This window comes from Leopardus geoffroyi, chromosome C3 (assembly GCF_018350155.1).
Source record: "Leopardus geoffroyi isolate Oge1 chromosome C3, O.geoffroyi_Oge1_pat1.0, whole genome shotgun sequence".
Lineage (NCBI taxonomy): Eukaryota > Metazoa > Chordata > Mammalia > Carnivora > Felidae > Leopardus > Leopardus geoffroyi.
The window spans coordinates 42,824,320-42,837,858 of record NC_059338.1 but is presented as its reverse complement, the minus strand read 5'-3'; the positions used below and the strand labels follow the sequence as shown (position 1 = coordinate 42,837,858).

At 41.5% G+C, this 13,539-nt stretch overlaps 1 protein-coding gene across 10 annotated transcripts in view; it reads right to left on the bottom strand.

Annotated features, from left to right (window-relative positions):
* CACNA1E (calcium voltage-gated channel subunit alpha1 E) overlaps positions 1 to 13,539 on the bottom strand; it is a 497,854-nt gene that overhangs the window by 228,381 nt on the left and 255,934 nt on the right. For all 10 annotated transcript variants that reach the window (XM_045452580.1, XM_045452585.1, XM_045452576.1 and 7 more), the window contains exon 6: positions 372 to 475. In XM_045452580.1, coding sequence (XP_045308536.1) covers positions 372 to 475 — 104 coding nt within the window. The remainder of the gene's footprint in view (positions 1 to 371; positions 476 to 13,539) is intronic.

Here is a 13,539-nt window from a genome sequence, read left to right as displayed (position 1 = left end):
ACAGGCTTTTTAAAATATATTTTTGAGGAATTTTTAGTGTCAGGAAAATCAAATGCTTATATGATAGGATCCAAAAGTATACACACAGTATGATCACAATTATGTTAAAATGCACAGGAAAAAATGAATTAAAAAATAGGATAATGAGGGTGTTTCCTTTTCATTTTACATATATTTTTTTACTTTGAAAATTTTCTCCAAAGATCTTCCACTATCTTTAAATTCTGGAAAAAAAGTTGCTAAGTTTTAGAGTGAAATGTTTTGCCAGATTGCTGCATCCCCATTCTTTTTTACCACTGGAGAAATAGCTTCCTGTTTATCATTTCAGGAAAGCCATTAACAGAGGAGAAGGAAGAAAGGCAAGTGCTCACTAGGTATCCCTGACACGAGCTTCAGGGGCCTCAGGACACGCACAGCCCGAAGGGTCCTCAGGTCCACATGTGTGTTGAAGTGGGTTCCTGCCGTAGCCAGGATGCTGCAGATGGAAACAAAGAAGGTCAAGGTTATCACCGTCTGGCTTTCTCCTCCTGTTCCATGGGGAAAGCTAGGTTGAAGAAGGATCAGCCTGGAAAGTACACAGAGCTGATGCCAGCTGCGTGTGGGTGCACCTGAACTGGGGTGAATCATCAGTGGTTCCGACTGAAATTATATTTAGCCACATCTGGGTTTTACTTTGCAAAGAGGGAAAACTCGTCATTACATCAGAATCCTGGTTCCCAATCATGAGTAAAATACAAGCTCTCTAGCATCTATCCCATTCCTGCCTCCAAACTTTGCCCCCTCCTCTCCTCTCTATCCCTCACCAACCTCCTTTCTCCCTTTCCAAACTACTGAGGCCCCTGGATTTTTTATATCAGAATTCGTAGGTTCCCCTGTCTCCTGGCTACTTCAGGGAATTTCCCTGGATCAGCTGCAGTAAAGGAGTAACTCACTCTTGTTCACTTTGGCAATCAAGAGTTTTTACCAAACAAATCAATCACACTGATGCTATAACTATTAGTGTTCTATAGCTATAATGTGCAAACTGGATATTACGTCCAACACAAATATTAATAATACTATTTTTGCAACTTTGTCTAATTTTAGTCTTCTTTCTGTGGAATAGTACCTGTCTTCCCTCCCAACCTCTCCATGACAATTTCAGCTGTCTGGAGCCACGGGCAAATAAGTCACTCAGAAAACTGAGTTTTCTACATAGTCAAAGGATGGCAGGAAGAGTTTATGTCATTTAATTATTTTTGGATGAGATATTTCCTTCAATACTTGAAATCTAACTTGAATGAAAGGTTTATGCTGTACACCTCTAGAAAGCAGCTAGAGTATCGATGGGTACAAATGACACAGATCCAAGACTCTACAACTGTGAGCAATAACTTTGAAACAAGCCATGCTGCCCAAGAACAGGGGGACTGTTCATGTGGTAGTACACTTCCCAACATTAAACGTACTCAAACACAGACTGTAGAACTTTCTATTAGGAAGTTAAAAATGTTCCAACATTGGTTGAAGGTTATCTAAAAAACCAGGAGAGATTTCTTTCAACTTTAAGACTATAATCCTACATTAACCCAACCTCAACATAAGAACCAGAAAGAAACTCTACTCGCATAAAAGATCTCAGGAGCTAGGCAAGCTTCTCAGGTCTTCTCTACCTCTCCTGACCCAAACTTCCATACTGCCCTCTGAAAAAAAGGGATTTAGAGGAGCCACATCTCTGATGCTGCTTTTGACTCTATCTGCCAATGCCAAAGAGAGAAATTAGGGAGGGAAGTGATATTATTTCCAATAAGTAGGGAAAACCTGAAGACAAAAGAGAGCAGAAGAAATGTGGAAAATGGGACTGAAAAATAAAACAGGCAAAGAAGCAAATAAAGGGAAGAGGAGACAGACAAACCTTAAGGCTAAGCATAGTGATAGAGAACCAGAACCCCAGGAAAATGGGGTCATTGTTCCGCTGAATCCACTAACAGAGGAAGAAGCACCATACTCTGAGTCTTCTGAGGTGTATTGCACATGGGAGACAGCTCTCCCTATGGTTTGCTCTGTCTTACAAACGTGGTGGGGAGAATCCGCCCTGTTCAGAAACCAGAGTTTTGTTTCCAAGGATACCCAGATACACACGAGATGCTCTTTCATATCATAAGAAAGAGCTACTGAAAAGGAAAATTTCCTCCCCAACCCTGAGCTGAAGGAGGTGTATTTCAGAACATGGAGGTAGAGTCCAAAAGACAAAATTAAAAAGCAAGAAGGCACAAGTGTAGAGAGAAATAAAACTGGTAGAGGGGAGGGAGGAGAAGAGGACAGGGAAGTGAATGGTGAAAGGAAACAGGGACATGAAAACAGGAAGGAAATAAGAAGAAATAAGAGCTTGTGGAGAAGCAAATGTCAGAGAAATAAGAATTCTCATGTGGGAAAGAAAATAACAGTGAAGCTAATTTGAAAGAGAGAGAGGCAAAAATATGGCATTTGTTGCCAGAGGCTTGGGTAGTGACCCACAAGACACATCCATGCTCTTTTCACCAAGTGTGGCCCTCAGCTGAACCAACCTGCCCCCCAAGTCATCTAAGCTGCCCCAAACTTTAGCCAGGACTGTGCTGCCTGGGGCCCATGCTCCCCCCAGCCCTTGGAATTTTCTTTTCCTTCATCCTACCCTTTGACCTTGGGTTCTGTCTTAGCCTCCTCATAAACTAGGTCTTTAGCTCATGCCCATTGGCCAATGGCTGCTTCCTAGTGTTCACATCATGTTTGAGGGTAGGAGTTCCTGTCCACCTGCTAGAAGTAGGGGCAATGGAATTCTTAGGGGGTAAAGATAATTGAGGAAAAAGTCCCCATAGAATTCTGTGTCCACTGCCATCACTGCCCTTACCACATCTTAGAGAAATTCTCTGTTTTCTCTGGTTTCTCACCTGTCTCTCCCACAAGATCCAAAACACCTCAAGTGGAGGCACTGTCCTCCCCATCTCTATCCCCACACCTAGCCCAGGGTCTGGAAAGTTAAAAGGTGCTCAATGAATACTTGATGGATTGAACTGCACTGATGAAGGTAGTAAATGTGTTGAAGCAGAAACCAAAAGGAAAGAAGTACCAGAGAAACCCTAGAGTTTACCAATGATAAAGGCAGGTGGCAAGCCAGGATGCTGTTCCAACACATGCCTGTTGGAGCACATGTACCAGAAATCTGTCCCTGAGCATTTTAGAGTCTAATAAGGATCTTCCAATATAGTTTAGGACTCCTGCTCTCAAGGAGATCCCACAGGACAGGATCTGCTCAGGAAGAGAGTTAGAGAGGGAAGGAAGAAGACTCAAAACGTAAAGACCTGCCCTTCAGCAAAGCCTCAGTGCTAAAGTCTATACGCTCGGCAAAACTCTGGGCCTCAGATGTACGCAGGAGGTTCAGGGCAAGTCCACAGTAGGAAACGGCCCAGGTCCTCAGTCTGGTGGAAGTGGACAGACACAGAAATGAAATAATTATGATTCACCATGAAGAGTGTCATAACAGAGATGTTTACAAAGTGTTCCAAGAATGGGAACACTGCAGGAACACACATAGGGCTCACTATCTACTAGCATCTTTTACATACGTTATCTCATTAAATTCTCAAACATATCCTGATATTACTACTGTTTCCACTTCATAGAAGAGGAAATCGGGACTTCAAAAAAATCATGCTAATAAATGGCAAGACTAGGCATTAAGGTCCTTTCTCTTCTGATATCAAAGCCAAGCCTTTCCCCACTCTGCCATTATGCCATGCAATGCCTTCTCACTACTGCAAAGCTCCACTGTTCTTTAGTCCAGTACATTGCTAAAAATACCAAGGTCACAATACTTACTCTCCCAACAAGCCAGTGAGCTCGGTTCCCTTTATCCCCAAACCACAAATTACTAACTCCCACAGACTTGTCACTGACACCTCTCCGGACGAGCAGGTCAGACAGAGGCTCCTTGCACCTGAGGTGACAACAGCTATAATATCCACATATACACACATGAAGAGACAGTTGTGCCACAGAATCAGAGTGAGGCCACTGTGCAAAACTCTAATTCTGAGTTAATAAAAGCCTAAGCTCTGCAATCCCATGCAGCATATGCGAGTACTCTTCAGAAACAGCGGCTGTGTTTTCCATTTCTTTTGTCACTATGAGCACAGGGTCTGGGTGGAGAGCTCTGTACATAGAGGGGTGCTTAGTGACTACCCCCAAAGCAGAGGACAGACACAAACCTCTGACTACGACCAGGACAGATGCAGGATCCTGCACACTATAAATGTTCAAAAACTGTTTCCTAGCGGATGTCATGGTTCAGACCTACCTCTAATGCTTTCGCTCTTAGCTGTCAGCAAGTAAGAAGAGTCTAGAGCCTGATATGATCCTGAGGGTCTTGTGTGCCCATTACAGCAGTGGCAGAAGATGGAAGGAATGCTCTGAGCAATCACAACCAAATGACCTCTCCCCGAGTCAATTACGCAAAGAATTCTCCCACCCTGGAGTCCCTTTGACCTTGGGTTCTGCCTTAGCCTCATCAACGCAGGTCTAACAGTCTCTTTTCACACTTCCATGGCTAAAAATTCCCTGAAGCATTATGCAAATATTACACTAAAAAATTATCCGTTGCTTATCTGCAATTCAAATTTAACTGGGCATCCTGTATTTTTATTTGCTAAATCTGGCAACTCTATTCAAGGGATGACCAGGTAAATAGCTTCCCTCCCAGTTGTTGCACTAGCCTTAAACAAGTGTGTAAGTTCTCTTTTGAAGAGGAGATACAAACCAGGGGTCTCCTACCCTTAGGCCCAAAAGTTCCTCCTGAGCTCCCAAAATTACTTCTTTGCTTCCGCCCATACAAATCCCAAGGGAGAAGTTCATTAGCCTTCGAAAGGCAAATTGTTCATCAGCATCTGTGCAAAAAGGCTGATTAATACTAGCAAAAGGTATTAGGTGCTTAACCAGCCCACATTATAAGAAACCAAGAGGAGACAGGGAGGGACCTAATTCAAATTGGATTACTAACACAGTTTGAGCCAGGATATCATTTCCATGGGTAATCCACCAAAATGAGTTGTTGTGTCCACTTAGAAGTGTTTCAGAGGTGATTGGCTCCTTCTTCTCTTCTACAATTTTACCTCCAACGAGGCACCAAAGTCTAACATATCCTTCCTTTAACACATCTCTTGGATTCACCTCTTATTCTCCCACCTCTTTCTTGCCTGGAATGCCCACCCCCTTGCCTTGTCTCCCTGCCTAAATAATATGATCCAGACTTCAGAGCCAGATGGCATCCTAACTCCTCCTTGGAAAAGATCTACAGGCAAAAGAGAGTTGAACTAGGATGATGAGGAAGTGGTAAAGCACATGCTCTCCAGTCATACTGGCTGGTTTCAAATGCCTGTTCCCTCACACAGCTGTCTTGCCTTATGCAACTGCCTCTCTGAGCTATAGTGTTATTATCTGTAAAATGGGGACAATATTTTCCTAAGAGGGGTGATGTAAGGATTAAAAAAGATAAGATGCTTATAAACTTCTTCACATAGCACTGACTTAAAAAGATATCAGGAGCCCACAGAATTGAAGGGATACTGGAAGACCAGGCGGGAAAAATAAGAAAGCAGAAATCTTGGTGTGGTAGGCTGAAAAACAGATTCAAAGATATCCATATCCTAAACCCTGGAAGCTGTGAATGTTACCTAATATGGCAAAAGTGATGTTGCAGAGGCGATTAAGAATCTTGAGATGGGAAGATTTTTCTGGATTATCTGTGTAGGCCCTAAATGCAATCACAAGTGCCCTTATATGAGGCAGGCACAGGAAGATCTGGCTAGAAAGAAGGTTGCAATGTAGTGACTGAAGCATGGTGCTACGCTGCCGGCTTTGGAGACGGAGGAAACATGAAAGGAACCCAGCCCTAGAAGCCAGGGAAGGTAAAGAAATGTCTTCCTTCCTAAAGGCTCAGGTGAGAGTACAGTCCTACTGATACCTGATGCAGCCCAGGTAAACTGATTTTAGAGTTCTGACCTCTAGAACTGTAAGAGAATACATCCGCTTTAAGCCACCAAGTTTGTGGCAATTTGTTACAGCAGGAATAAAAAACTTAGACACTTGGCAAAGGTCAGAGACTCCAGGAAGTCTGATTCTTAGGCCACTGTGGATATTGCTAGACACATCATCACCAACCGTACCAATATCATAACATCAACAGCTTAAAAGTCGTAGGGGGAAAACCATGTGGTCAAGCTTAAGTCACATGTCCCCTTATATCCCATCTGGCTGCACTGGGACAGTCTTCTACTACTTCCAAAGTGGGCAAGACACCCACCAAGAGCACACACAATGAAAGATTCCCCCAAAAGGAAGACTGGAGGCCACTGGGGAAGTTGGACATGGGAAAGCTAAAACAACAACAGTGTTTACTAAGTCTGACTCATAGAAAGTACTTAATAAATAGGTGTCATGAAGGAAGACGAGAAAGAACATATCTGGGGTTTTGTTTGTTTTTTAATCTCTAAAATGAAGGAATCAACTAGAGGGACCTCTCAGATCCCTCCTGGCTCTAAGACTCTGACCCAAAACCTGTCCAGACGCTGCTACACTTCTCCAGCCCATGCAATCTCCCCTTTCTCTGAACATCTTGAAAGCTGTACAACATTTAACACCTGACTGCATACTGTTCTTAGGTCTTAGAATGAAAGTCTGATTATTAATGATAATTAGCTGGATCCTCATAACTCAGTTCAAAGCCATCTCCTTGATGGAAGAAAGTACCTTTCACATTTCCATCTACTATGGTCCCTTCTCTAACAATATTCAACAGCGGTGCCCAAGAAGTACCCTTGACTCTGGGATAAATGAGTGTTAATACATCCTCACTGGGGCAGATTGGATGGACATGTCTGGAGCTGTGAATGAGCCCACAGGCAACTGTATAATTAGATATCCAAACTGAAGGAGATTTAACTACGTGTGCAAATGATGATCTATCAAAAATCTAAATTACCTCCAATGTTTGGCTCTCCATTTCTTTTAAATAAATTACCGAAAGTGTAATTTGATTTTGGAATCAATTTCTAAAGATTTTACTTCATTTTATCAAAAACAAAAAAGCCCCTGTGTGTTAAACTGTTCAATGGAGACAAGCTCCCCCCAAAATTCAACTTGACTAAAATACATTTGAGGGAAGAGGATGAGGCTGCGAAAGGGAAAACAGGTGACAGGTCTTGCACAGTACATAGTCTCTGCAAGCTGCCCCTGTTCCTCCCCAGACCCTATGCTAGGGCTCTTGGATCCCATTCAGGCTTAGCTCAATCCCAGAACCCAGAGCCCATCTACAATCAACTGATATTTACTGAATGTATGCCATGCAGTAGGCACTGGCATTATAACAGAGAACAAAATGGAGATGGTGGCTGTCCTCATGAAACTTAATGAAAAAGACATTAAATAGATCACAAGTTTAGTAAGTGGAAGGTCAGGAAAGGAAGGATTCACTATGGAAATGACATATGAACTCAAAGGTGAAGTATGAGTAGGCCAGAGGAAACAATGTGGGAAGAGCATCCCAGGTATATGAAAAGGCATGCGTAGAAGGGACAGAGGCACAAAGGAGATTGGCATACTTGAGAAATTCAAACAAGGGCCGGTGTGGCTGGAACTTAGTGATCCAGGAAAGAATGGAGACCAGAGAGGCAGGAGAGTATGAAAAATGTAAAATAAAGGAAACTTCATAGCCTATGTTAGAAATTGGACCAAGCCTGGCAGTGCTTAAAAGCTCCAGGTTACATTTGGTAATGGAACATCAGGTTACCCACCCTGCTACTCTGAGCTCCACAGAAGTCCCCTGATTGAACAAATGGTCTCTTACCCTATCCCCAAGCCTGAGCTCCAGTTGCTATGAATGACTGTCTACCTTGGTCACTGTGCCGGAATTAATGCCAACTTCTATTCCTATAGGCCCCTCCTGGAACAGCTGCTGCTGCCTACCTCCTCTACAGTAATCTTTCCTAATAACAGAAATATCCTATAGTCACACCTGCTAGAAAGACTAGGTCCCTCTCTAGCCCAGAGACTGAATCTAGATTATCGTAAGCAAATCATCCATTGTTCTGAATAGTGACTGATATAGGAATGAAAGGCCTTTAAGGGAAAATGTGCTGTGTTGCTTCAATTCACCCATGTTCTTAGAACAAAAATAAAAGCGTATAGAGCAATGATTTTCAAACTTCTTTTGAACACAGCCTGCAGTACAAAATACATTTTACATCACAAGCCAGGGTGAATATATGTATGTTTGTACGTATGTATGCAATATGTATGTATTATGTGTATATATAATATGTAATATATATATGTTATGTGTATGTAAAATTACATAATGCTTCATAAAATAATACTCTTTCTGTGTATGATATATTCATATTTCCTCTTCAATTCTTCCTAGCTATCTTTTGTTTCACTCTGGTTGCAATCAATTAAATTGATGTCATGACTCTCTAATGGGGTTGACCTATATTTTGAAAAACCCAAATGTAGAGACTAGCTAATACACATGCTCATTCTTTTTTTTAAGGATCTAAATATTAAAATTTACTGAATTACTGTTGAGAGTACATGTAGAATTCAATAATTTTTTTCTTTTAATTTTTTTTAATAATTTACATCCAAATTAGTTAGCATATAGTGCAACAATGATTTCAGGAGTAGATTCCTTAGTGCCCTTTACTCATTTAGCCCATCCTTCCACCCACAACCCCTCCAGTAACCCTCAGTTGGTTCTCCATATTTGTGAGTCTCTTCTGTTTTGTCCCCCTCCCTGTTTTTATATTATTTTTGTTTCCCTTCCCTTATGTTCATCTGTTTTGTCTCCTAAAGTCCTCATATGAGTGAAGTCATATGATATTTGTCTTTCTCTGACTAATTTCACTTAGCATAATACCCTCCAGTTCCATCCACGTAGTTATAAATGGGAAGATTTCATTCTTTTTGGTTGCTGAGTAATACTCCATTGTATACATTTCCCACATCTTCTTTATCCATTCATCCATCAGTGGACATTTGGGCTCTTTCCATACTTTGGCTATTGTTGATAGTGCTGCTATAAACATTGGGGTGCATTACACATGCTCATTCTAAGGAGACTGTTCTAAAGAGGACAAGATGGACCAACATGAACTGCTGCTTTAATAGCACCATGTAGCATCCTGGTGTTTTCCTAGAAATGATTAAACAGTTTGCCTTGAAAAGTTTTTCTGTACTTTTCTAATAACTGCACACACAGTGGTCTAGGAGAGACCCTGTTCCCTCCTCTGTTACCAGAAATAGCAACAGCATCTTGCTACCCTTCAGAATGGATAATCTCAAAGAAAGACCACTAACTCCAAAACTGTCACGAGGCAGCTATTTCTGGGGTTTGGTTGGTTGGTTGGCTGTTATTTATTTATTAAGGCTTGGGCCCAAGTTGATTTATGACCAAAGTGGAACATGAACTTCCTTCTAAGATTCTAAGCAAGAAGTCATAGTATTTCTTGGGAGAATGAGAAGGACAATAGGGTCAAATTTCCCCTTTCCAAAAGACAAAAGTCTATGCCATTTCCAGAAGAGATAAGTGGTTCTGTATTTAATAAAGGTAAGCCCCCCCCCCTTTCTGGAATTTAAAATGGGGGTCCTAATTAAATTTCCTAAGAATCTTAGTGGATATGAAGTGGTCCACAAATATGTCTTTTGATGAACAGAAAAGTCATGGCCTAAAAATTCTCCCATTCCTTTCCCACCGAAAGAAAGTTCAACAATCAAAGCATGTCACACCAAGAAGAGTTTGTATTGACATTTGAGACCAGATAATTCTTTGTTGTAGGAAGCTGTTCTGTGCATTGTAGGATGTTTAATAGCATCCTCCACCTCTAGCCACTAGATGCCAATAGCAACCCCTCCTCCAATCCCCGCCCCCTCCAGGTTGTAACAACCAAAAATGTCTCTAGACATTGTTACATGTCCTTTGGGGGGACATCCCTGGTTGGAAACTACTGCTAAAGGAGAACCTCTCAGATAGTGATAGCTTTAGACTGAGCAATAGCCTGGGGCTCTTGGGTGGCTCAGTCCGTTGAGCATCTGGTCAGGTCATGATCTCATGGTCTGTGGGTTCAAGCTGTGCCTACAGCTCGGAGCCTGGAGCCTGCTTCAGATTCTGTGTCTCCCTCTCTCTCTGCCCCTCCCCCACTCATGCTCTGTCTCTCTCTGTCTCAGAAATAAGTAAACACTAAAAATTTTTTTTAACTGAGCAATAGCCTGATTAAATGCAACATGTGTGTTTCACAACCAGTCCTCATCCACTCTGGGAGAAGCACACATAGCCCCTCAGGCAGAGAGGAAGATGTTGCCAGGGTGACCCCAAGCCACAAGTCATAATTTTGATGAAAATGCAATGATGCCAACATTGATAAAAATACCCTCTGCCTTCTTCTTTAAACATCTCCTAGTAGTTACATGAAGCTTAACCCCAGTATATCTACCAAGGAAGCTGTAATCCAAAAGTTTCCCCCAAATCATCCAAGGTAAAGAACACAATAACGTACAAAGGAGAGTTTTGTCTACTTAGCTTCAGTGTAATGGAAACAAAGGTCTAGTTCCTACCAATAGCCCTAGGTTTCTTCCCTTTTTTATGAGAAAGTCCCTGGTTATTCACTCAGATACCACAAGGAGAAATGCCAAGCAATGGGTAGAAACTCTATGAGTGTCATTCAGGTCCAGGTGATGATGATCATGATAAAAACATAAATACCTTGTTGTTTCATAGTTTACATAACCCTGTCTCATAAAGGTACCATTATCCTCCATTTTGTAAGTTTGAGAACTAAGGCTCAGAGAGAGAAACTGGCTGGCCCAAGATCACTGAGAGAGTAAATGGTCAAACTGAGACTCAAGCCCAGAAATTTAGATTCCAAATTTGGAGTGCTTTCAGTAGCTACAAAAGATAATGGCTGATAGTTAGAAATACATCCCAAAGGCACATATATTTGACAAATGTCTTCTCTAGGACAACCACAGAGCTACCTCTCTGCAGAGCCTTATGGTGTCCTGTGATTGCAGGATCATATGAATGTTACCAAAACTGTACTTCAGAGAGCTGGCAAAGACGGAGAATTGCTGGAGAGGGAAATCCCATATTATAAGAACTCGCTAACATAAATACATGTTCTTTCAGTTGTTTTTCTAGTAGCGGTGAGGGATTTCTATTGATCCACCACCCACACACTTTCTCTCACCAGGTCTCCCTTAGGTCCAGGGACAAGCATTTGTGAGATGGCTAGCCTGGGATAGAGCAGAAGCCAGGGAAGATACAGAACCCAGCTAATTATCCATGTAGGGGACAAGCTCTTAATGCAGGCCACATTAGAAGGATGCACTAGTGACCTCCAGTATCACATGACAGAGACCAGCTGTATAATCCAACACTGCCCACACACAGCGGCCACCGATTGTTTGAACAGCCAGTACCTCCTTTTCCTCCAGCAATAATACTCTACCCCTACAGTTCTTTTTATTTTTTTCTGCGTTTATTTTATTTTTTTGTTTCTTATAAAGATAACAGACTTTTTATTTATTTTTATTTTATCTTATTTTATTTTTAAATAGCATTTACTGTCAAGCTGGCTAACATACAGTGTGTACAGCGTGCTCTTGGTTTTGGGGGTAGATTCCTGTGATTTATCACTTACATACAACGAACAGTGCTTATCCCAACAAGTGCCCTCTTCAATGCCCATCATCCATTTCGCCCCCTACAGTTCTTTTTAAAAACTGTAATGCTCTTACATGCCACTGCTGGCCAGTGAACAGTTCCTCCCCTGGGATGTTTGGACTTGGGACTAGAGTTTGGCTGAGCTCTCCTGAAGCAGGTAAAGCCCTAAAATAAAAGGCTTCAGGAGATGTCACTGTTCATGTTTTCTCTCAGAGAATAAAGCTGGCTGTAGTGTGAGAGAAGAATAAAGCTGACTCTGGAGATAGGAGCTAGCACCTTGATCCTGAAATTCCTGAGACCCAACTACTTCCTGGTATTTCTGCAACTTGATGGTTTGGTGAGACACATCTTCCTTGAAAAGTCCTCCTCACTTAAATGACTCCACCTTTGGTTTCTGGCACTCACAATGACCCACTCACCTATTATATCCAGATAATACTATCTGGACAAGAAACCAAAGTGAAAGTTGATATAACTGGCCTGGCCAGACAAGAGCTAAGTAAGATACATGAAAAACAAGGAAAAACTCAGAACCTTGCCCCTGGCATGGAGCCAATACACCAATTAGAGAATGTGCAAGCTTTTTCTTGATGTCATCTTAGCAAGTCACTTAACTCCTAAGATACTGAAACACTGCTCTGCTCCCTCTTCGGCTTTGGAAAGACTGAAAAATTATATATGTTCATGATTCTGGGGAGAGCCAGAGTCCTGTTGCCAAGAAGTCAAATGTGGATGAGTGGAGGTTAACATTTGATGGTGGACTGAGTGAAGGGATACTTTAAAATAGGAGGAAAAAGGGGCGCCTGGGTGGCGCAGTCGGTTAAGCGTCCGACTTCAGTCAGGTCACGATCTCGCGGTCCGGGAGTTCGAGCCCCGCGTCGGGCTCTGGGCTGATGGCTCAGAGCCTGGAGCCTGTTTCCGATTCTGTGTCTCCCTCTCTCTCTGCCCCTCCCCCGTTCATGCTCTGTCTCTCTCTGTCCCAAAAATAAATAAAAACGTTGAAAAAAAAATTTTAAAATAGGAGGAAAAAAAAATCTAAGTAATAAAATTCTACCTTCTCATAATGTATTGGGGTAGGGAGCTTTTTTTTTTTTTTTTTTTTTTTTTTTTTTTGGATGTATGAGGAATATCTAGCTGAAAGAATCTGAGTTTATAAAACCTTTTCAAATCAGTGACTCTTTCAGAAAAATCATGGATCCATAAATTTTAGATAAAACATCTTTGTCCATTGTTCCACTCTCCTCGTTCTGCCTATAATGCCGAAGAGATTGATTTGCATGACAGGCATATGCCATCTGTATTCTAGGATGACAAGTATTAAAAAAAAAAAAAAACAGATAATTTCCCACACTTGCACAGCAGACAAACCCACAATTACAGTGCATGATGAAGAGACAGCTTTAAGTTGTTATAAAATATCAACTGTCTGCAGAGCCCCCAAATGAACTAGAGTTGTTTGTTAGAGAAAACAAAGTGCTTTTTACGTTTCAGATTGATTAAACCAAAATTCATTCTAGTACTTCTGAGTCATATCACATCCCATACCACCTATTTGGAATACAATAAAATACAAGCAATTTTAATAATTAAAAAGAATTGTGCCTATATACAGGAACTCTTTAATTGTTACCCAAATCTACTTGATACAGATATGTAAGCACAAAGTAAGTGGTTTTAATTGTACTTTCATTGTGAATAAATAAAATGCTGAATTGTTGGAAGAATCAAGAGGTTACTCTCCCAGCAGAAGAGCTAAGAGGCATGGCTATTTTCTCAGACAGCAATTTTAAAAAGGACCTTTTTCTTTTTCT